At 39.6% G+C, this 23,519-nt stretch overlaps 1 protein-coding gene across 1 annotated transcript; it reads right to left on the bottom strand.

The window, feature by feature from the left end:
• Positions 1 to 386: 386 nt before the first annotated feature.
• On the bottom strand, positions 387 to 22,076 carry MMAA (methylmalonic aciduria (cobalamin deficiency) cblA type). Its single transcript, XM_046940385.1, has 6 exons — positions 22,031 to 22,076; positions 4,749 to 4,871; positions 3,467 to 3,637; positions 2,853 to 2,938; positions 2,147 to 2,296; positions 387 to 742 (listed from the first exon to the last, which is right to left on the bottom strand). The coding sequence occupies exons 2-6, from the start codon at positions 4,813 to 4,815 to the stop codon at positions 455 to 457; spliced, it is 762 nt and encodes a 253-aa protein (XP_046796341.1). The 5' UTR covers positions 4,816 to 4,871; positions 22,031 to 22,076; the 3' UTR covers positions 387 to 454.
• Positions 22,077 to 23,519: the final 1,443 nt, after the last annotated feature.

Below are 23,519 nucleotides of genomic sequence, written 5' to 3'. Positions count from 1 at the left end.
CAACGTTCTTGCAGAGACTCAAGAGGCAGAAAGAAGTAATCCACACAAGCAACAACTGATAGTAGATCAATTCTACTTTCCGTTCTGTTTATCACCTCTAAGATAGTCCCACAATAAAACTGCTGCACCAAACCTCTCTCTCGCCCTTTCAAAACCAGTCACATTCTTGACCAACAAATCCATGATTAGTACACTCAAAAACAGTCCTGTTGTCCAAATACCACGTGTAGTAGCCTCTGGATGTGTGTTTGCTCTGAACTTTGCATATACAGAATCCTACAGTATTTTTTGCTCAGTATTTTTGTGGAAGAGTACTAATACATACTAAAACTAATAAATACATATTCCATTAGTGTCTCTTGTAGTGAAACATTTGAATTCACAGATAGAGAAACTGTATTTAATATTTACGTTTACATGAAGAAATTAGCAAGAACACAGTAGAATATAATGATCAGAGACCATCCTTGAATGCTTTCAGCAGCAGATCGGCTGCCAGCCCAGGAGACAACACACCACTAAGAACTTTTTCTTCTAGAAGTGGAATCTTATCTTTGACTGCCAAGTGACTCCGGAAATGTTCCAACATATTTTCTTGGATGAGATTCCACATCCACACTTTCTGCTGTTTCCGTCGTTTGGCAATCAGCTCACCACTTGTGAGCATGAGGTCGCGAAATTCTGTCATTTTATCCCACATATCTGAGATACCTTCTCCAGTTTTGGCGGAGATACGCATTACCTGTTGGATTCAGAAGAATTTTTAAAGCCACATGATTACTAGGCTTAAGGGTTGAATTACTGCATCAGGTAGACTGCAACAGTAAGGTAACATGGAAGGCAAGCTTGCTTCAATAAACTTACCCCATGCTGCTCAGAACAGTTCTGTGCTGTTCACACTTTTCTCCACAAAGAATGAAAAATAAAAAAAAAATCTCAAAGTTGGGATTGTACCAACTGTACATAGATGTTGAGACCCATAATATTTGGGACAAACAGGGCTCGTTCAACTACTTGTATAGCAAGCGAGAATCATTTTAAATATGATCTTTAGCTAAAAATGTACAGTGTTGCTATTTTACTTAAATGTAAACTTGATTATGTACTCCGGTAGACGGACTCTGATAGTTACCCTGCTGCACTTAAAGTATTCTGGAAATGAGATATTTAACTTCTTTTTATGTATGCTTCCCAGACTAGGAATTCATTCTGCCGAAGTATTTTAGGCATCCAACAGAACCTTTTAAATGTTAGCACTGTTTTTATCCTTTCTAAGAAAAGAATGTCTCTCCAATCTGATGGCTGAAGTCCCTACACATCAATATTTCCCTTTTTTCCCAGTAGTCAGATAATGCCAACACTGAAACAGAGACAGATTTCTGATAACCTGTTTAATTCACTGGTCTCAAACAGGTGTTTTGGGTAACATTTATACGGCTGAACAAAACGGTACCCATGCAGGTATATCAGCCGCTTATAAGATAGTGATGAACTAAACACACAGAGTGATGAAAAACAAAGAACCATCTACCACATATATGATTACTTCAAAACAATACGCTGCAGCAACAAGAATCAATAAAGTCAAAAAACAATATTTTGGTGGAAACGTATCTGTTTACACCTGCAACAATTTACAGTGTTAAAAATCTTATCTGAAATGAAAGAGAATTCAGTATTAAAAAAAGCAAAAAATAAAAGGAAACACATGAACAAGTGAAAGAATAAAGATTGTTGTACACTTGAGAGTTATAAAAAGGGAAAAAATAGCTCATGGGACATTTTGAGATATGCATCATTTACTAAAAGTGAGACAAGGTAGTATAACTACAACCCATGTTAGAAATTGGTCTGCTAGCGCTGAGATTGTAGCTCACAACAGAAATCACAGTGGGCAGGACTGTGGCTTTGCAGTATGTCATGTGGCACGCCTTGAGATCAGAGGTGAAACAGAAACAGCAGCAAACAAGTCTCTCATACAGTGTAAAAAAGCTAAGCAATCATATTAAACTTTTTATAAACGAGCTGAGAGAGACTTCTACAGCTAGGTGAGACAGAAACAGCTGTAAATCATTCAGCACTTTTTCTGGGAAAACAAAAACAAACAAAACACTTCAACAAAAATGCTATAGCAAAGTATACACACCTTTGGTCTCCAAACCTTTGAACGCTTGCGAAGCAGCTTCATAGCACTAACATATTCAGCTTGTATTCTCCGTGCAGGCACAATTAAATCCCCATCAGCTTTATTTATAGCAACTAGATCTGCCATCTCAATTATACCCCGTTTGATACCCTGAACAGAATACAGAGAGAAATCATGAATACCCAGAATAGCTGCGATGCACTGAGTTAATCACAGAAAGCGGATCAGAAAAGCTTGGTTTGTGGTGGCTCCTGCAGGTGGGTGGTTGGATATGCTAGTCATGCAACAGTTGTACCAATGGCCTCCATCATCACCAGTCACTATTCTGATGCTGGGATGCTATATATGGATATCAGAGTTTACGTGAGAGACTATTTTATGCACAGACACTTAAGTTTAACCAAAACATGACCAAGTTTGCAAAACTTGTTATGCTGCTTTTCTGTAATAAGAAAAGCCACTCCCAATAAATCACATGTAACCAGTAAATAGGTCATAAGTCATAGAATATAAAAATCTTACAACCTAGCACTTCTTACAGGAAAAAAAAAAATCAGATCCCAATTGTGTGATAAATTGGTAAGACTGAAAAGACTCCAATAACAACAGTGTAATTGACAAAATGCTACTGAAATGAACTGCCTGCATAGATAAAATTTCTCTTTCTAAGCTTAGGTAGTACTTAAAAAGAGAATGTGAAAAATACCTGTAATTCATCACCACCCGCTGGTGGCAGCACTAATATAAACATATCAACCATATCAGCCACAGCAAATTCTGACTGTCCCACACCTGAAAAATTAAATCCAGAGTTTACCACTTATGACAAGTTTTCACAGTCACATTAATGACAGCACTTATAACAAATAACAGTCTTGCATCATCTTTCTGATACTGACTAACCACAGAATCATAGAACGGCTTGGCCTGGAAGGGACCTTGTAGGGTCCCTGGAAGGGACCATCTAATTCCAATCCTTCTCTCCTGTGGGCAGGGCTGCCCCCCAGCAGCTCAGGGCTCCATCCAACCTGGCCTTAAATGCATCCAGAGATGGGGCACCACAGCTTCTCTGGACAGCCTGCTCCTGTGCCTCAATACCAATAAGCACAGACAACGTGGAATGTACCATTCTGGTGTTTTTACAGGATGTAAAAATGTACAGCACTAGAAAATTGACAGCGGGTAACCATTTTCACCCAGTGACCTTGTATAATAGCAGGAGCAAAATTCAAGATGAAAGAAGATGAAATTTGTACTTAGAGACACTTCTGACATTAGGTACCACAGCAGGCTATCTGGAAGAAAACCCTAAGCACCTACCTACTGTTTCCACAAGAACAACATTGTAGCCTCCTCCTTCGCACAGCAGAATGGCTTCATTTGTGGTCCTTGTTACACCTCCTAACGTCCCCCTGGTTGGAGATGGTCTGATGTATGCATTCATGTCTCTTGACAACTCAGTCATCCGCGTTTTATCACCCAATAAAGAACCTTAAAAATTTGCTATTATTTCAAACGTGCAAAGCAGTCAGATCTCCCTTCCCCACTCCCTGCCACCCCTGAAACGAGCAAGAAGAAGTTATTGCCTGGCTCATCTGCTTTTCAGAAGCTGGAAAGGTCTGACAAGCAGACCTTACTCCTACAAAATATGAAGAATTCCTTCTAGGTCAGAGTGGATTCTGCAATTCGTAAGCAGCTTTTTTTGTGGTCTACACACAGCAGGCCACAAAATTCATCTTTACTGTTTCTTCCCAAAAAGACAAATTACCACATTATGACCCTGGTATTTGTTGGCAGTGTTGGGTTTTACTTGTTTAATGCACGTTCCAAAAGATGAGAGATGTTCAATTCACGTGAGTGCTGCAACCCTGGCATACTGCCATTCTACTGATGTGCCCTGAATGTACACACACAAGAACATAATCCTTCCTAGTTCTAGGTCACTGCAGTCTGAAATTCGTTTCTTTTTAAATAGTTCCATTGCAGCATATTCTAACAGAGTCCCCAAAAGTTTTGTTTTGAGAGTGACAGATTACAGCCACACAGCCCTGAAGAATCTCAAATTTAAAAAAATCACCAATCCACACTACAAGTCTGACAACTGAGACATTGAGATACTCATCACAAATCTAGAAATTCTTATTGAGAAGTAATGAACTGAGAACTATTCTAACCCAATACACACGTGGATCGCAGCATACTCTAATTTAAAGTTATAAACTGGCATGTGCTTGCAGCCTAGTGATCATCACCATCACTTTCGAAATATAAACATAAATTAAAGTCATTCTACTCTCTAATTCACACAGCAATAAACAGATACATAAAACCTGAGAGAGAAAAAACAGCAGTTAACTATAGTTTCAGACAAAAAAAGATGTAGAAGAGCATTCAAACACTGGAAAAGTGTAAACCTGACAAAATCAGGACATTGATGCATAATTCTTGATTTCATATTGTATGGGGAAAATGAAAAAACTGACATAATGTTAGTTTTTAATACCTTATAGGCACCCTAACTTATCCTGCATTTGCCCCAAAGAGGTATTTATACATTTCAAAATATATTAGAAACCTGACTGAAACATTAAGACCTACTTACCACCACTTGTACTAGAGGAGGGGTCTACAGCCAGCACTGACACTTTGTGTCCCCTTTCTGTAAGCATTTTCCCAAAGCATTCAATGAAAGTTGATTTCCCAGCACCAGGAGGACCAGATAACCCTAAATAAGCATGTTAGGGAAACAGGAAGACAAACAAACAAACAAACAAAAAAAAAAACAAACCACCTTGTTAATGTAACACGCTACATAAGCACTGTCAATGCTAATTTGCTAATTTGAAAACAATTCACATTATGTCACAATATCACAACAAAGGTAAATAAAAGGATGTGCCACAATTTATATACCCAACTAAGCAGTTGGAATTAGCTTGAAATATACCTTGGTTCATCCAAAACAGCAAAGCTCACTTCAGCACGCCTCATCCTATCCATACCATTAGGTCTTTATCCAACCTTACTTCCTCCCTTCTAAGAAATGTAACTACAATAGTTTATAGCCCCAAACTTCAAAAACGTAATAACCTAAAACTCTATTTTTCAGATTTACTTTGAAGGGCTATTAGCCAATTTGCCAGCATTTCAAAATATGTAAGATAAGACCAGCTTGATAATTTTTACTAAACATTTCTTATGCTTCCCACACTCAAGTTCCCATTTTTACTACTTTTGTACACAGGAAAGATGGCAACTTAGCATGACAAGTTCTTCCCCTTCGCAAGGGAAAAACGTTTTAGAGTTTCTAAGAAAACTGTATTCAGCTCTCCTCAGATTAAAAGTTGCTGCTTGAAGGCAATGTAATAAAGCAGAAAGATGCATATTTTTTCCTCTTATGGATTTTTTAAAAGAATTCAGAATGTACTCAAAGAAAACATCAACTTTGGGATAAGAATAGATCCATTTAGTTACATCCTTCCCTGTCTAAGTTTAGATGACAGCTAACTACCTAACATTTCAGTTCATAATACGTATCAAAACAAAAACACCACCAACCAAAAAAAAACCCCAAAAACCCAGAACAATAACTATCCCATAACAACTAAAGAAGCATAAATTCTACAGTTTTTTCAAGAACCTTTTCCAGCCCAAGCTGTAACTTCACTGACAGCAGAAGCAATCTAGAATTATCAGAAATCATAAGAAATCAACGATACAAGATTACAGAGTACAATGTTTAAATTACAATAGTGATTATGAAAGGTGAACGCTGTCATTCTACGGAAGCAACCACTGAACAGGCATAAAAGGACTAACCCACTCTAAAGGCAAGTGGCTTTCCTTGATTTAACTTCTCTTGTTCCCTGTGGTAGGATAATACCTTCTGAAGGAGCACCTGGGCTACTTTCTTTTTCCTAGTCTGAGTTGACTCTATAAGTGTAATGGCTTCAGCTAAACAGGCTCTGTGACCCTGGACAAGCCCATTGTAAAGTCTGTCTACAAGTCCTTTTTCTCTGTTGGAAAGCTCCTCTGCTTCCTGCTCAGGGGCAGTTTGGTGACATAGCTCTCTGCTCAAACACTTTGACAAACACATCCATTTTGAACAGTGTAGATGCACTGGTGTAAGAGACTCAGCGCACAGGAAATCTGATCTGGAAATGAAAGTCAAGTTCTTGAAGTAAGTTCTTTTAGAGAAAAAACGATGAGGGAATCTCAGCAGTACAGAAGGGATCTTCATCTTGTTTGGAGTACCAGAGATGTATCACTTCACCTCTGCTTGCAGAAACCCTAAGAAGAAAGGAAAACATGTTTACTTTCTTCTAAGAACTCAGTGCTTGTGAGGACTCAGATGAAACATGTACACAGGCACACATCAGTTAGTTCATCCCAGCCTGCCATCTTAAGCAAAAAAGATGGTCTGTTCTTTCAAATAAAAAAAAAAACAGAACAAAATGATGCTATAGAATCATCAATCGCATCGCATCACATCACTTTATTACTGTACGTAACAAATGAAGGCATCACTTTTGTGAACAATCATCTGATTAAAAGGCACTTTTAAGTACAACAGCCTCTAACAGCGTACAGACCACCCTAAAGGCCTAGGAACAAACACAGCAAACCAACCCTCACACACATTAAGTCAGCATATGTTCTACTTTGATGAGTGCAGGGATTTACAAACTATGACACGTTATTTCCTGACAAAACACGGCCACGACACGAGAACATTTAGCAGCAAGCTACAGGCACTGACACACTCCAGGCCCGCTCCGACCAAGCTCCGTCAGCACCGGCGCGAGCCCCAGCGGCACCCACAACCGCTTGCCTCTCGGCGACGCTCCCGTGGGTCAGGACGGCGCCCACTCGCGCCGCACCTCGCCGTTCCGTTCCCGCCTCTGGGGTCGGTGTTCAGTGAAGAACCACCGACGCCAGGCAGCCTCTCAGGGGCGCGCACACCTCAGTGCCGCGGGGACGCGCCGCTACCCGCCGTCCCCTCATCGGCGGCCGCCCCACCCCGGGGAAGTGACGCCCTCACACCGTGCCGGAACTCCCGGGCAGAGCCCGCCCCGGGGCCGGGAAACGTAGCAGCGCCAGGTGGGGGCTACTCTGAGGGAACGCACTGTGCGCGCTGCTCCTCGCGCTCAGCCGCAGCCGTTACGACCGTTGGGGAGATAGCGCGTGAGGGGGCGTTAGACATCAACGGCACGCAGTCAGAGCCCCTCAGCTCCTGGCGCTGGAGGTTTGCTGCCGAAGGGGGCTGCAAAACCGCACTCAACTCCTGACATCTTCAAAACGTTAAACCGGAATTTCTGCACGACCACTGCATATTCTTCGAGAAGAAACGCTTAAGCCCTCGACTGTTTATTAATTTATACTTCTTCCTTGTATTCATTAAGCTCAACAACAACATTTTAAATGTTCAAGAGATCGGTGATCTGAAGGGAAGAACATTCAGTTCTTCGTGTAGTCATCTTGTGGACCAGAATTAAACTGTGCACTCAGCAGTTCAGAACATGTAGTGTTCTATGCAGCACATCAGCTGCATTGCCAATCTGATACGACCATGAAAAACCATGCATGTATTCTAGAGTACTTTTCCTGGAAGAACCATTTCCAGACCCTTGAACAATTGGGATTTCCTGGTTGAGCTTCACCAATGTTCAAGTCATCTCTTTTTCATCCCCCTCTCCTCAACTCCCATTGTAAATGGCCCCCACGTGTCAGACTCCACAGACAGACTCTGTATTGCACTGCAATTTATATTCACCTGTTCTCTTAGTACACTGGAATAGAGATTGCACAGGTCTGCCTCTCTGATCTTATCCTACTCTGACTTCATATAAAATAGACAAAGTACTTCCTTAGAAGCTGGACTATATCTCAAGTCTCCTTGATCTACACTGTGTCCCATGATAGCATTCTCATGTTTCCCCTATGGTTTCTTAACATACATGACCAGACATGCATCTTTTTAGTCTTTATTACACTCACTCCAACACATTTTGGTTAGTGTCACTGTTTTGTGCTTTCTGACCTCCAGCATACGCAAGCTCTCTTGGCCCACATGTACTGCTGGTTACTTAGTAAATTACAGTCATAGTTCTGAGCCAGTACTGTAACAATCCTGCTGTAAGTTGTTAAAAAGCATTGTGCCATGAAGTAGAGGTGTGTGGGATGCACATACCTTTGAGCAAAATATGCAACTGGATCCTAAAATAACAGAAAAGAAAAAAAAAAGTGTGTTCTGTAACTTGATGCAACACAAGCAGTATTACCATTAGCATCTTTGCCTAATTCTACCATGCAAATTTACAGTCCATTTAATCGACTTCCCCTTGCAGTTTTAGTTGGATCCATTCATTCTTCTCTTCTCTGGCAGAACTCAGATTTCCACAGCTATGCTCATCTCCTTAAGAAGTCCAAAAGCATTTTTTGTGCACATTATTGTCACTTCAGCATTTAATGTATTCATGGAAACAGCTATAAGCAATGTGCTGCAAAGGCAAGTACAAAAATGAAATCCTTGATGATCTAAATGAAAAATGCTGAGAAGAAATTACATCAAGACAAACAATTAAATGAACAGCATCAGCTTGAAACCCACCAGCTTTTTCCTGAACATATGAAGATGTACTTTCGCTGTATGTAGGAACTACCTATATTGTTCCCCCCCCCCCCCCCACCCGCCCCCCAGCTGTTTAGTGGTTCAGCAAGGCTACACTTGCTGGTTATGGTTACAAGACAATTATATTCATGTTATTTACAAGAAATGATGTTTATTCAGAGATGAGGCTTTATTCTGTTTATTCCACACCACTTCCTTCTCCCTTTGCAAGGATGGGAGGGATATTTAAGCAGGCTCAGCCATTCCCTTTCTCTGCTATGCCTTCTTGCTAAATGATCTTCTCATTATGAAAAACAAATTCAGTAACAATCCCTATGCTGGCTACTCATACTGCACTTGTAGCATAGTACTATGCTACAAGTCTTTTTTTCCCTCTCTCTCACTCACGTGCTCCAACATTTCTCCATTCTACCTCTCAGAGTTCACCCTCCTTACTTGCAAATGCATGCTTTTGACTAGTATGGTTACAACCAGACTAGTGGTTTTATTGCTATTACAGGCAGTTCAAGAAAAATAAAATCATACTTCTTAGACCACATTAAACATTTTGGCTGACATAACATAGATCCATATGAAGTATCCAAACTATCAAGCTCTCTTCTGCAAACACTGTACACCTGTCTCCCAGCTCCCAGGAGACGGCAACACAGCACTTCTTCCCCTTTCACAGCTGTGAGCCAAATACACTGAACCCCAATGCACACAAGAGGGGTCTCTACTGCAACATTCCACCGCTGACCAGAGCAACAAGCAAGCCATAATTTTTGGTGCAAGTTAAATCCTGCCAATCTGTCAGGTGTAGGCAAATTACAGAATAACTATAGTCCTTACTACAGTACAAACTGAAACTGCAGTGGTGACTGAATGACTGCTTGTCCTTTTATTTCAGAGGACACTCCTCAATTCATTTCAGTTCACACACAATCACAGAAGACTGAACTAATCTGAGCTTCACAGAGCAACACTAAGCAAGGCACTTGCTGATTAACAGCCTTGTTTTCAGTGAAGAGCAGCAGCCTTTAATAAGAACAGTCTCCAAACTTAAAAAATCCTTATGTATCATTTTAAAGAAAATTGAACACCTGAAAAAAAAAATACAGCAGGAAGCATATTCACATCAGAAAGTTCACCCACTTAAATGCAAAACCCAAAGCCTCGGCAAAGCCTCTCCCCAAAGGCTCATTCACAGTTATACAAGCAGATGTTTACTGCATACTGTATAAAGGCTTCAAGACAGAAGCAAAAGTCAGCACTCTGGCTAGGTCTGGGGACAAAAGCCTTACCCCAGTTTTCCCAGCTAGCAACCTACAAACGGGGAACAACTCCAACGGTTCAGCAGATTCACTGTGCCTGTGCTAGAGAGGAGCTATAACATTGTGAGAGCTGCTAAAGCTGTCTGGTGAATGTGAGGAGAAAAAAAAAGGCTCTGAACTTTTCCTGAAACCTACCAAGAGAGTATCTAAAGAAAGAGGAGACAGACATCATCTTATATCAATATGGTTTACATTTGTAAAGCATTTTTCTAAGAAAGGGAGCTGAAATTTCTTCACAGAATTTTATGGCAGTGACTTCAACATTGTCTTTTTGGTATTAACTGAGCTATGACTGCACATTAGTGAGAAATAACATCACCCTCTACTGAAAAGCTTCCTATTGATCACACAGAAGTTTTTCCAACTGTTCACAGTGAACTGCCTGACGTAAAATGAAATGTAAAAGATTAAAAAAAGTTTATCTTCTAGAAACAATTATGTTTTCTCAATAACTATATGGGCAAAAAAAAATTATACCCATTCATATAGACTAATGCTTGTAAATACAAACTAGATTATGTTGTCCATGACTGATTCATTCTTAAAAGTTATAAGCCAGGAAAGCAAAGTCACTTACCAGTAAAATATTGCCCATAAAATACTATCATTCTTTCTCTCTCTTAATAAAAGAACACTTGGCATAGGAAGAATGTTTTTCTCCATAGCCTCCAGTAACTCATGATATCAAAATATTTCTCACACAAGGCATCACTGCGCATCTGAAAAGGAAGCCATTAATTGCCTCCTGATTATTTTCAGCACCGCAATGAAATCATAGCAAGCATATTCACAAATACAGTAAGCATAGTAAAATCCGACGCTTGACTTGTACAAAGCATCCTCATTCCCAGCTACTTTGTGCGTATGTAAATCATTAATTAGTGTCAATTTCTAAGTTCCTTCAGACTTGACAAAGTTGGTACCAAAGGCTCATGCTTACAAGAGACTAAATCCTACCTGCCTTTTCCCCCCAACCCAGTATGCAAAAAATTCCTTAGATTGGTATGAAATTAGCACAATCAAACAGTGAAATGTTAAAATCTTACTTCACAAAGTGATACATATGTTATGGCAAAAAAATCAATGATGAATGCATAACCCAGTTTATCACTGTAAACAACTTTAACATTAAAAGAAGAGGTAGACTTTCATGCATTCAAATGTTTTCCCCTGCATCTCCAACAGCATCAGTGCTCAGAAGTCTGTCTCAACATCCCTGTGCTGAATGGTTCACAAGTAGGTGAAAAGGACAATTGGTGGAAGTGAGATAGTAGGTAGAAGTGGCCATAGGAACATAACAATTGCAGCAAAACATATCAAGACACACTTTTTCACATGACACAGTCAATACGAAGAGGAAGACCAAACCCACAATAAATCTGATAATTGGTATTCAAGACTGAGATAAAGGAAAATTTAAATATTTGCAGTTCAGGCCAAACTCCCAATACAAACAGGGAAGCCTGTTTCCTGCAGTCCATGTAAACATCTTAAATATGAGGCTATCATTTATCTTGCAAGTAGTTTTGGTTCCTTGTATGTAAGTGCATGCATGTTGTGCTCATACGCTTACTCTCTAATACGCCCACAAATGCAAAGCTTCAGTCTTCTTAAAAAAAATCACTAAATTTTGCATTGTAAATGTCTCTTTTCCAGGCAACCAGAGCAAATAGAGAAGAATCTCTCACCTCTGTCTAAGATTCAAGATTTAAAATTTTAAGACAGAAGCAAGCAAAAAAAAAAAAAGTCAAACCCAAATTAAAAGTAACACCCATAACAGATTCAGCTGCACTGGAAACATCAACAGACAGAACACAAAACGCAGGAAAATATTTCTTTCTAGCACCAGCTGAGAGGAATCTAACACGGACACTGGGAACTTTTCTGTTCAAAATTTGATTTTTTTTAGATCGTTTCCAAATCAGGCCCTCATTTAGAAAAGAACTCTTTTCCAAAAGTCACCCTATCTCATTCTTTTATTATATTGCGGTTCCAATAAACCATGTCTCACCAGCACCGTCCTTGCCCCTCAGTGGCAGTTAAGTGCTATTTCTGCTATATAAAAAGTAGCGTTTCTATCTTTAGCATATAGAAATACAAATGATAAGCAATTCATGTGTATCTTGCCTCCAAGATCATTTCCTTCTTTTGGCCAGGAGGGGAAGCTAATGCTATGTATTTTGGTCACACAGCTTGGATACGTTCTGAATACAAAAGAATTTATTACCACCTCATCATCACAATGATAAATCTGTCCTCTTTGGCCACAGCAGTGTTTTAACAACCTGAGAAACAAACACATTCAACATTTATGTGGGATCATTCAGTTGGATTCCGAATGTGAAATACTGAAGTGACACCTGTGCCAGCATGAGTTCCATCTTGGTTTTACCTTGGAGGTTTATTCACATAAGACCAGTGGCAATGGGCTGTAACCCTTTAGGGGGACCTTTACAGTCAGTTTCAGCCTTTTCAGCAGAATTTTGCTGTTTCCCTTTCTATAGTTGCTGCAGTAAATTAAGGATCTCCCTACAACATACTGTGTGTGTATATATATATATATATATATATATATATATACTGTGTGTGTGTGTATATATATATATATATGTATATATATATATACACACACACGCAGATGTCATCTTATTTCCTACAAAAGACAAACAAAATACAAAGCAGAGTTTTAACCAGCAGTGCAGTTCTATTTGTATGTCAGGAGACCTACTCAGATTAGTAGTACAGGGAACAGGTTTCAAACTTCATATAAAAGGTATGGGATTGTCACATACCATAAATATTTATTCAGCATCTTTTCGTTTTACTGTTGAGAATGAAATAGAAAACTGCATCATTCACCTCAGATTATTTGTGGTCATCAGTACCCTTCTTCATTTTGAGACCACATTCAGTTGTTTTGCAATATTAGAAGAGGAAGGGTGTACAGACAGCGAGTCAAGTTTTTCTTTCTAAACAAGTATTCTATTTTAGCTTACCAGCAAACAGAAACAGTTATTTTGTTGATAAAAGCTATTCTACTGGCAATGCTAGATTGCCTCACAGTGCTATAGAAAGAAACCAATAGTCAGACATCAAAAGCTGTACCTTTTTCTAGTTTTGCACCTACTTGCCTCTAATTTGGCATACACGCATCTCAGACTGTCCACTCTGAAAAGGCCAGCAACTGAACCAGCTCCCAGGAGTGCTCCTACTCCTAAGCATCCAAGAAGCATCACAGACACCTGTTCTTTTCCCAACAGGAATTTTTCTAGCAATCTCCAATGGTCAAGTCTCCAAAACCTAACCAGACATCTTGTTATGGTATTATTCTACCTTTACTGTTAGGAATTGTACCAACTCCACATTAATCTCAATTTTATTCTCTGCAATCTAAGCCTACTATTTCTCATTCTATTCCCTGTAAAAGGGAGAAAAGTGATAAACTCTTCCACTTCAGAGTACCTTCCTGTGCACATTTTGAGACACTTAACATTCCTTGCCCCCTTGCTGTCATCTCTGAAGAAACACTCAGTGCAGGAGTCAGCCTCTCTTCCCAGGTCACATTCAATGTATTTCTTATCATTTACACCAATTCCTCTGGACAGTTTCAATCATATGTTCTGAAGCATAATACAACTAGACATTGTCATCAGTAAACCACCAACAACCCTTGGCAGTACAGAAGTGCCTGAGAAGCCACACAACTCAATGTAACATCTATGCGTCCCCTCTTACCTCCAAGTTTGTTGCAAAATTGCGAGCAGAAGCCAAATAGGTCAAGTCAAACCACTAAAGATGCTCACTTCCTATCTAGTCTGTATTCATGTAGTTGTTTACTCTTGTACTGCAGGCTATCACATTTGTCCCCATTAAAAAGCAAGCTATTGTTTCCAAGTATGAAACTACCAATCTCAGTACCTCAGGGGCTTTGAGAGTCAACGTAAGTAAAAGAAAACCTGGTCTTCACTCTTTTCTGGTCCTTATCACTATTGTAATTAAATTACAGCAATAAAAAAAAAAGGAGCTCCTCTTGTTTATTCCTACTGACTTGTAGCATAAGTTGTCTTTTTTTTTTTTTTCCTAGAAACATGTGCAGTAGATGAAGTCTCATCTTTACATCACAGAAAGCAGAAAAACCAGCCAATATTCACTAGTTAAAGCCCCAGGACAGAGTTATGGCAGGACACTACATAAAACTAACAGTGTAGGCTATGAAGATAGTTATATGTTTAAGTAGTTAAGTCTGTTTCTTGTTACTGTAGTATTAAACGCTAAAAAGGTGGTAAACAGTTTCTTAACCATAAAATACAAAATCCCATATTTAGTTATTTTAGAATAAAACCTTCCATAAGTAATAGCAGTAATATAGTAAACATAATAAACTCTAACAGGCAGTTTCATCACTGGATGTTCCTACAGTGCACACAAATACTCCTGCACTACTTAGCGAGGATTGGTCTCACAGAAGCTTAGACAACAGTGAAGCACGTATCTCAGTGAAGGTTATTTCTGAGAAATTTATGGTTGGCCTTTCTAGAAGAAGGCTACAAGTAGAGACCTAATGTTAGCTAACTAACCACATGCTTTCGTAATTTGTATGTTCTATACTGCAAAGACCAACTTTTAAATGTCTGACATGCAAAAGGAAATTGTTAATTTTCTTGTTCTTGATGACCTATGAAAGAGATGACAACATATGCGTTTTCCATTGAAATGAGGGGAAAAATATATATTGCCTCCCTCCTTCACTTTAATGCCATCATTGAAGGTTCTGTTGTTTTCAAGAGTCATTCTCAGATGCTCGGATAAATATTCCAAAGCTTACTTAGAGAAGAGTAAATGCTTACTAAAAAAAACTTTCAAGAGAAATCTAAAAAATGAGGTGTTTTTTTTTTTTGTCTTATTTTTGTAGCTCTCCTTTTGACAAGGGGCAGGAGGAGCACACCTTTCTTCACAGGTATAAGGAATTATCAAAATGACAGTGAATGATTTGCTGCATCACCAAAGGCAGACTAACAAGGAATCAAGTTCATTTGCAGAAAGGCAAATTTAAACCAAGTAGTACAAGAAGCTAACTACAAAGACAGATAAAAACTTAATTAGACACAGGGAGACTTCAAAATATTTTTCCTTTAAAGTTTTACTGAATCCTTGTACTCAGTCCTTCTGTCTATGCCATATACCATCAGAAAGACCACAAGACATTGCCAATCCATCACCTGAATGGGACTCACTGCACTTCTCCACATCTGTAACATATACAGGGCTCAAACAGATGTAATACACAACATTCCTGGAATAACTGCTCTCAAATATTTATGCACTAAAAAAATCCACATTTTCCACACACAGCCTCTTTACAGACAGTATCCAAAAGAGCATTTGCAAAAACAAGGTGACTCTAACAAGTGACAAGCTGTCACTAACTCTCAACTACTCAGTTTGACGAACCCATGCTGCTTCTGCCGCCTCTGCCCTCACAAACATTTTTCAAACCCAGACCTGAAAGCAGGTACGGGTTAGTCCTACCAACAAGAGTCTCCTTCCTATAAATCCTGAACCAGGGTGGATAAACAGAAAGATGGGGATAAAACCACTCCCTACTTCCTCTCCCCCTCCCCCCCGCCAACCCCCCCAAAAATTCAGAAAAAAAACTTGACCTCCTACAGTTTGCTCTCAAAGAGCTTCTCAGAACAGCAAGCAGACAGAGGCAGTGCTGCTGAGGTGTGCTGGGAGGCCAAAGCCTGAGCAGACATTTTCTTGGATGTAAATCAAGTGACCTACAAAGCCAGTGAGTTCCCTGTTGACTCTATTGCCGAAGCATTGATTTTTATTTTCTTTTTTGCTTTTGTTATTGTTTTTCAATATTCTCCCCTCATAACCCCTAAGATTTTAAACCAATCATTGGGATCTGTTCCACTGTGAGACCTTCTCCTGTTGCTGAGTCTGCCTGAGCCAGAAGGAAACCACATGTGCCAGTAAGTCCCTCTAGACCTTTCCCTTTCCTCCTACAGCGCCCTCAGAGGCAGAATCAGTTTAGACGATTGAAGCACATCTCTGCACCTTATTTAAAGAGAAGGGGGTGGGGAATGAATATCAGGGCTATTCTCTCTCATGTCCTTTAATCTCTCTTCATTCAGCTTTCCAGACAAAAATAAAATGAGATCATCACTTCAACGCATTTGATGAGACAACACAAACCTAATAAATGAAGTGACGTGCACCCCAAGCTTGGCTCTGTTATTTAAAAAGTATTTCCAAATCACTGTACCACATCATTATCACTGGGAGGTGCTATGGTATATGTAAAGAGCATAAGCACCTATAATATGCAGAATAACTTCAGCAGAAGATTATTCTTATTCTGAAGAATGCAGAATAACTTCAGCACTGCATGAAGAACAAGAACCAAAACTAACTGGCTATGCCAGTTAGTAGCAATTTCACTGGGTACTCCATATTTCAAGTACAGTAATTTCAGATACACTGTTTTGACATTCAGGGAAAATATGTGCACAACTCACAGCAGATGCTGCCAAAAGAGAGCAACAGGCACAGTCAGCTCCTACAAACACCACAGACCCACCTGTTTGACTGTTATCCTCAAAATCAAAGTGACTTAGGAGTGTGAACTGCCACACGCAACAAATCTGTGCTGAGCAAAGTAAATCATTGTTTTCTATTCCTACTTCAACAATGTTTTCAAGGTCTTTTAAGACTTGCCTTCTATAAGGAAAGTAATATGCAATTCAATTTCCATGTCACTATTTTTTACTTCAGTAGTAAACCAGCAATTCCAGGTTAAGCACATCAGACTTGCAGTCTGGAAGCTACACTTCTCACCAGCAATACACAATACTTTTATTAAACATGTATAAAACAACTGTTTTCCCAGGTATACACTAAATATTTTCTCACAGTACCACATGTAGTTTGTACTCTACTTGTATAAACCTGCCCTCTTCCTATGTTCTCGGCAGCTCCATAAAAACTCAGAGGTGGAAAGCTTTTGGAAGGAGGGAGCAGAAATAAGAGGCAGGAACTCTCCAAGGCATTTGAAAAACAAAATAGACAAAATATCACCCATAGATTATACACATGTAAACAGAGAAACTGACACTATCAAAATTTTATATGAGAAGAAGGGGGATATCAGTCTACTGCTGTATTACATGGTATTCTTTCTGAGGATTTGAGGAAATGAAGCCAGCCATTACATATTAGCCAGCACTTTTAAACACGCTGTATTCTTTTTATTACAACTACGTAATTAGAAATGACGAGACACTGTCAAAGTATGTTACTTCTGTGTTTTTTGTTTTGTTATTTAAGCTATTTATTGTCATAAGAAACTCAGATGATCAAAGAGACCTCAGTCTCATTTCTAGTGCTAGGAGTCCAGCCCAGTTCCCATGTAAACACTTTTATACATGCAGACTTTTACTCACAATTGCTGTATGTAAAATATATGTGCCTCAGATCGATTTTAAAGAGAGGTTTAAATGCGTAAGGCAACAGCTGGTATCCACACATTCATTGAGCACGTTTTCCAAACTTGTGTGGCACTGAAAGGTTACCATATGGAGATGACTAACGGCCTTATTTAGATTAGGTTTTCAGCTACATTCAGTCTCCTACAAGGGTTGTTTCCTGTTTGTGTGATATGCATGTCACATTTTTCAGGCTATGCACAACTGTAAAAATAACAAATTCTGACTGGACTCCTTGTACACACTGATGTGAGGCCATCACAGTTTCCCATGCAAAATCAGTAAAGGGATGACCAAGCCATACAGAACAAAAGCATGGCCACACACTCTGCATATGCTTTCATCCACCTAACTCCTGAAAGAAAAACCATGCCAGACAACTCAAACAACACAAAATAAACTACACACATGATGAAACTACACACAGGGTGATCAGGCCATCTTTTCCCTGTCCCGAGTCCCACACAGTGCTCCCATATACAGAAGCCTCCTTCTAAGTTCAGCTGCAACATTACAGCTCCCAAATCAACACATTTGGGACCATTCCATCCAACTGAACAGTCGTAAAACTGCCATCCACTCACAGCTGCTGGCACAGAAAGGAGCATTCCCTGTAGTTTCTCAAGCAATCAGAAGAAAAAAAAATTGTTTGCAAACACATTTGTCTCTAGCTCCTTGGCCAGTTGCTCCCCCTCTGCCTGTCCTTCATCACTCACTCCCACCACCACATCCTCCCTCCAGCATAGCTGCAGGACACATATACACACTAAATCTACCTCCAGTAGAATATCAGGAACATCATTCTCCTTGTATAACTCTCATCCTAGCAGCCCAGACCATAAAAAACAAACAAACAAACATTATGAGCTTCAATGAACACTCTCCTTTCTATAATATACACACCTTTTCTGTTTCTGTTGATTGCTCACAATACAGATTACTCTAGGGCTTATGTAACACTAATGGATCCCACAAGCCAAAAAACATGGTGCCCCTCACTAAAAGATTGCTCTGCAGAATCAGGTTCCTCAAGCAGGAGGCTCCAAGCTCATGGTAATTGTTTATGATGCCACATGAGCCTTATCAACATCAAGAGCAACATTCAAGTACTTTTCTAGAAAATGTTTTGAAGACTATTAATTTCTAGAATGTTTAGAGTTTAGTATATTGATTATAAGAATGCAAATAGCTGCTTTCCATAAATGCAACGTCATCCAATTTAAACTGAAATTTAATGCTATATAACTGTGCAAATTTTCTCCTTGTGGAAATCATTTACCACAATTACACAATTGCTGAAAAACCAAGAGGAATACAGTGGGCCATAAAACAGACTGGCCACACCACAGAGAATATATTTGGATTTGGCAACAAAATCAACCATTATCAGCAGGAGTACAAAGAAACCCCATATACAGATTAAAACATACGCCATGAAAGAATTTTGACAGAACTCCTCTCCTGGCACAACGTACAAATCCACCTCCTGAAAACCTAATTCTTCAAGGCACCAGACTGAGGTAGCTTCCTTCTGTATTGCTTCAGAAAACGGCATGGACAAAATCCAGCAGACACAAGCATAAAGCTGCGTTTGAGAGGTTTGTTTGTAGTCAAACCATTGCTTGAGTCATGCTCAAAATGAAGCCAAGCTTGGATCCATTTTTTAATAGTGCTGTTGCCAGTTCTATGGTGATTTTGACTTGGGAAGGCTGGTCCACAGATTTGAAGAAACATCTGATGGGACAGTAGCCATCTTTCAGACTCCACATGTATCTGAAAATGCTCGGGATTACCAATCCCAGAATGATCAAGAAAAGGCAGAAGTGAAAGGCTCAGAGGTGAGACAGAACACTCTCCCTCCTGCCAAGAATCAAGTGTTCTGGGAAAACCATCTTATTGCAGCGTTGCACACACCGAGACTCATTCTCCTTCTTGTAACAAGTTAGGCTCAGTAAACTGAAGAAATAAAAAAAACTAATTCCAAAGTTATTACATAAAGGTAGGGAAAGTAGCATTGAGGGACAGTATTTCTTCACATGAAGGAATGCATCAATACGTTAGAGGGATATTGCATAAAGAAAGCAGTCCTGATATAAAAATTAGAATATCTTTAAAAAGGTCAGCTGTGTTTTTCACCAAGCCCAAACAAGTAGCATGTCCACTTAAACTGAATTCTTTGAGCAAGGAAAGCCTGCTTGCCAAGTGCCCGCTGCAATACAATCATAGCTCACTTATATAAAGTGCAACAGAGTTGAATGTGACAGGATTTTTTTTACTGCTACAAGAGACCCTAAGACCTCTCCACAATCTGAAGCACATGAAGATTATAGCTTCTCTTTCAAAATTTACCTAACAGCTGCCTCCTCTAAGTTTCACAGATTTGAAGTCTCAAAGGAGCTGACAGGATTATGAAGAGAGGATGCAGATTTTTAAACTCACCCCTTCATGACAGAATGAACAAACCAATCACAAACCAATTCCGAAGAGAAAAAATGAGGAATCTACGCTTGCTAGAATAACAATTGCTACACTCCTGTGAGATGACTGAAATCAACTTCTGTTTATAAAGTTGGGTTTGACATCACTTTCATGACTTTTGATGACTTTGCATGCATGTGACAAATAAGCATACAATGAGGATCCACATACCATTCATAACTATAATGTGTTTAATCAGACCCAAGTAAAAACTATACCCTTCTTTTTCATTCACAGCAGTAAAATTGGTCATCTTTGCACCCCTATTGCAAACCAATGGTATGCCAACATTATAGTCTCACTGTATTTGAGAGTAAATACTACACCTGTATTTACAATAGGCTTTTAATCAATCAGGAGTCTGTCTCTCCACTAAAACTGCTTCTTGATTACCATTCTGTCATACACCTCAATCAAACCGAGCTGTTGCAGCTGAAGAGATCATCACCTCCTACAGCTGGGATAAATAGAAGCCATCTTGTCAGCTACCTCAAATGAACAAGAGAGGGAAATCAGAGCTCTCTTCCTCAGAAGCTCACAGCATGTTAACGCAGAGGGACATGTTAGTGGCAGACAGCCTCAGCACACCAGCATGGGCCTGTGGCACCTCAGTAACAAGCATAGCATCTCAAGAGCCCTGCAGACTCTGGCAACAGAGCCACTCCAGCCAGCTTGCACACATCTGCTGTCTGAGTTACAGGTACAGTTCTGTTTGTCCCAGAGGTCTGAAAGGTTTCCCCTCCGAGGAGCAGTCACCCAGGCTAGCAGGCAATACAACAGCTTCATTCTACAAACGACACAACTTGTTTATTCTGGAGCCCATTTGGAGAGAGATGGCAAGAACAAGTGTAGTGTTTATCTTGTGAAGCTGATGACAACGGTCAGAGAACACTGAATGCAAAACCTGGCCAACAATTTCAGTCCATTGCAAATCATGCAACATGCAGGCATAAAAAGAAGCCAAATAAATGGTCTAACTGTAAAGTCTTGAAAACAGTAATCTCAAGTAAAATAGACATCCAATACCACTCACCTTCTCTCTACAAAAGACTTATCATTTGAGATGGTGGGGGCTGAAAAAGCCTCCAAAGCATTCATATCTTTATGGGTAGCTTCTAGTTCCTACAGCAATCAATAGTTCTTCGTTGGCCTTTGGCAAGCATACTTAAGAGGGGTTTTTGTTGAACTGAAACATAGATCATCCAGCAGGTATGAAAAAATAATCTGACAAAAAGCTATTCACGAGAACTTGTCAAGAAAAATAAGACAAGTCATGAAAAACATAGGAGTTGGGAAGAAAGGCTTGAAGAGTAATGAAAAGGCAGTTTACCAAAAAGGGACAACATGACCAGAGGGTGTCCTGGTTTAACTATTTAAGTCACAGAGTTATAAATATATTTGAAGAAAATGAACTGTGAGATGATGTGTGTAAAGAACATACACTGCACTACCATGACTGGTGAGTTACGTCGTATATTTAGGCACAAATCCAGAAGAGGCGATTGCCAGGTCACAGTTACGAATCTCAAAAGCAGAATAAGAGGCTACAATGTACTGAACAGAATGAACCAGGAGCAATTAATAAAACAGATAATCAAAACACAGCTAGCTTCCAATGTGCTGATTAAAGGCTTAAAGCATAGCAAGATAACGGGAAAAAAAAAAATCAAGGAGAGAAGCACATCAAGAAAGGGCCGTGACATTTTCAGACACCTCTACACTGATTTATTGTCTTAAAGTGATTATATTCACACAGGAGACTAGAAAAAACCGCAGTTGTGAAAACATCTGTACTAATAAAATAAGTTATTTAGCAAGAGAATAGTTTTATTTAAGCTTGTAATGATGTAACGCTATAATGTGATGGGTAGTAATAATAACGAAGTGGCAGAATCCTAGGCTGAAGCAAGTGAGAACAAGCCCAAATGCAGCAGCTGTGGATACAGAAACAAAGGGAAAAAAAAATGCTTACCTTTTAAAGGCCTCTGGTAGGCAGGGACCTCCAGCAAGAGATACCCTTACCTCCACTGCCAACCCTTAAATGAGATCTGGGAAGGGGTGGATCCTGGCTTCACCCCTTCTGGTCATTCAGATGCAATGCATGCAGCTGAGCTGCCCTGGGTTGGCCCTGCCTTCCCACCAGGTGCTCAATCACTGGTTCAGGCCGTGACTTAGCATTTCTGCTATAAAACTCAATGGCAATACCAGCTATTCAAGATTAAAAGATCATGCCTGTGATTCTTTGATGCAAGATATGTTAATACATGAATTATTTTTCTCCATCCCCTCTTACAAATAATAACTACCTGTTAGCTTCCATCAAGTCTTTTAAAGATTCACCAAAGGCCTTTATATAGTTAAAAAGCTATCCTCACCTGGAAATAATTATTTTCGCTCTAGCACTAAAATGCCAAAACATGGTACCTTCGCAGAAGTATTTGACTCATCTTCTCATAACAGGGTCCCTTTCAGCTTTTGACCTTGAAGTAGACTCTTCCATGTTTAACTTGGTTGTTCAGGAGACTAGACCCAGGAAACTATGAGGGGAAAAAACACCAAATAGCCCAGAAGGACTCACCTGGTTGGAGGGTGAACAGTACAGGTTCTCCCTGAGAAGAGGTTAGGGAGCTCTCATCTATCTGTTCTGTTGAGAGGCCAGCATAAAAAAAAGCTTTCCTTCTGTCCTACGCCTTTGTTGACTTTCTGATTCCATCTATCCAGAATAGAGCAAATCAGTAAGAAAATTTCTCTGAGCTGCTCCAAAAATATCTTCACAAGAGCCTCAGGCTAGCAGTTACTTCTAAGGAAACCACTGTTCTATCACCTGTTTTTCTGGCAATTAGTCTCAGGTGCTACTCAACTTATATAACACAGTCCAGCTGGGATCTTCTGAGTCATCACATGAAGGTATACTTTTCCTCTATGCTTAATGTCTCCATACCACAAACAAAAAGCTGGATAATAGATAAAGAAAATAGTATGTACACTGCAATTCAACTATACCAAAAGCATAGAAAAATTCTAAACAGAATTTCAAAAGACTGGGACCCCACAAAAGCATTAAGTTTCTGACACACTGCAAATAGTAGCTGATTTCAATCCCCAGTCAGGAAAAAGAGAGGAATTATGGTAATATATTCAGAGAGGTTCTTGAAATATAAATCCATGTTTTCTGAGTGCATTAAACCAGGAAGCTCAGTATGATCTTATAAAAAGAAAAAAGACATCAGGGATACTTACAAACTTTGTTTAGTGTGTTTTTAAAAGTAAATCTTCCACTGTCTCTATTGTTTCCTCAAACAGCACGAGAAAACATACATACTAACAGACTTGGGCTTTTGCAGTATCTCTTGGGAATGAGAAAGGTCGAACTGATCTGAACTGGTTTGATTGCTTTGGTCCCTCACCCAGCTGCCCAAAACTTAAAAGACAGTAACGCTCAAAAACATTTGCAACAGAAC

Source organism: Gallus gallus, chromosome 4 (assembly GCF_016699485.2).
Source record: "Gallus gallus isolate bGalGal1 chromosome 4, bGalGal1.mat.broiler.GRCg7b, whole genome shotgun sequence".
Taxonomy (NCBI): domain Eukaryota; kingdom Metazoa; phylum Chordata; class Aves; order Galliformes; family Phasianidae; genus Gallus; species Gallus gallus.
The sequence above is the reverse complement of the archived record's forward strand: the minus strand, read 5'-3'. Positions and strand labels throughout refer to the sequence as shown.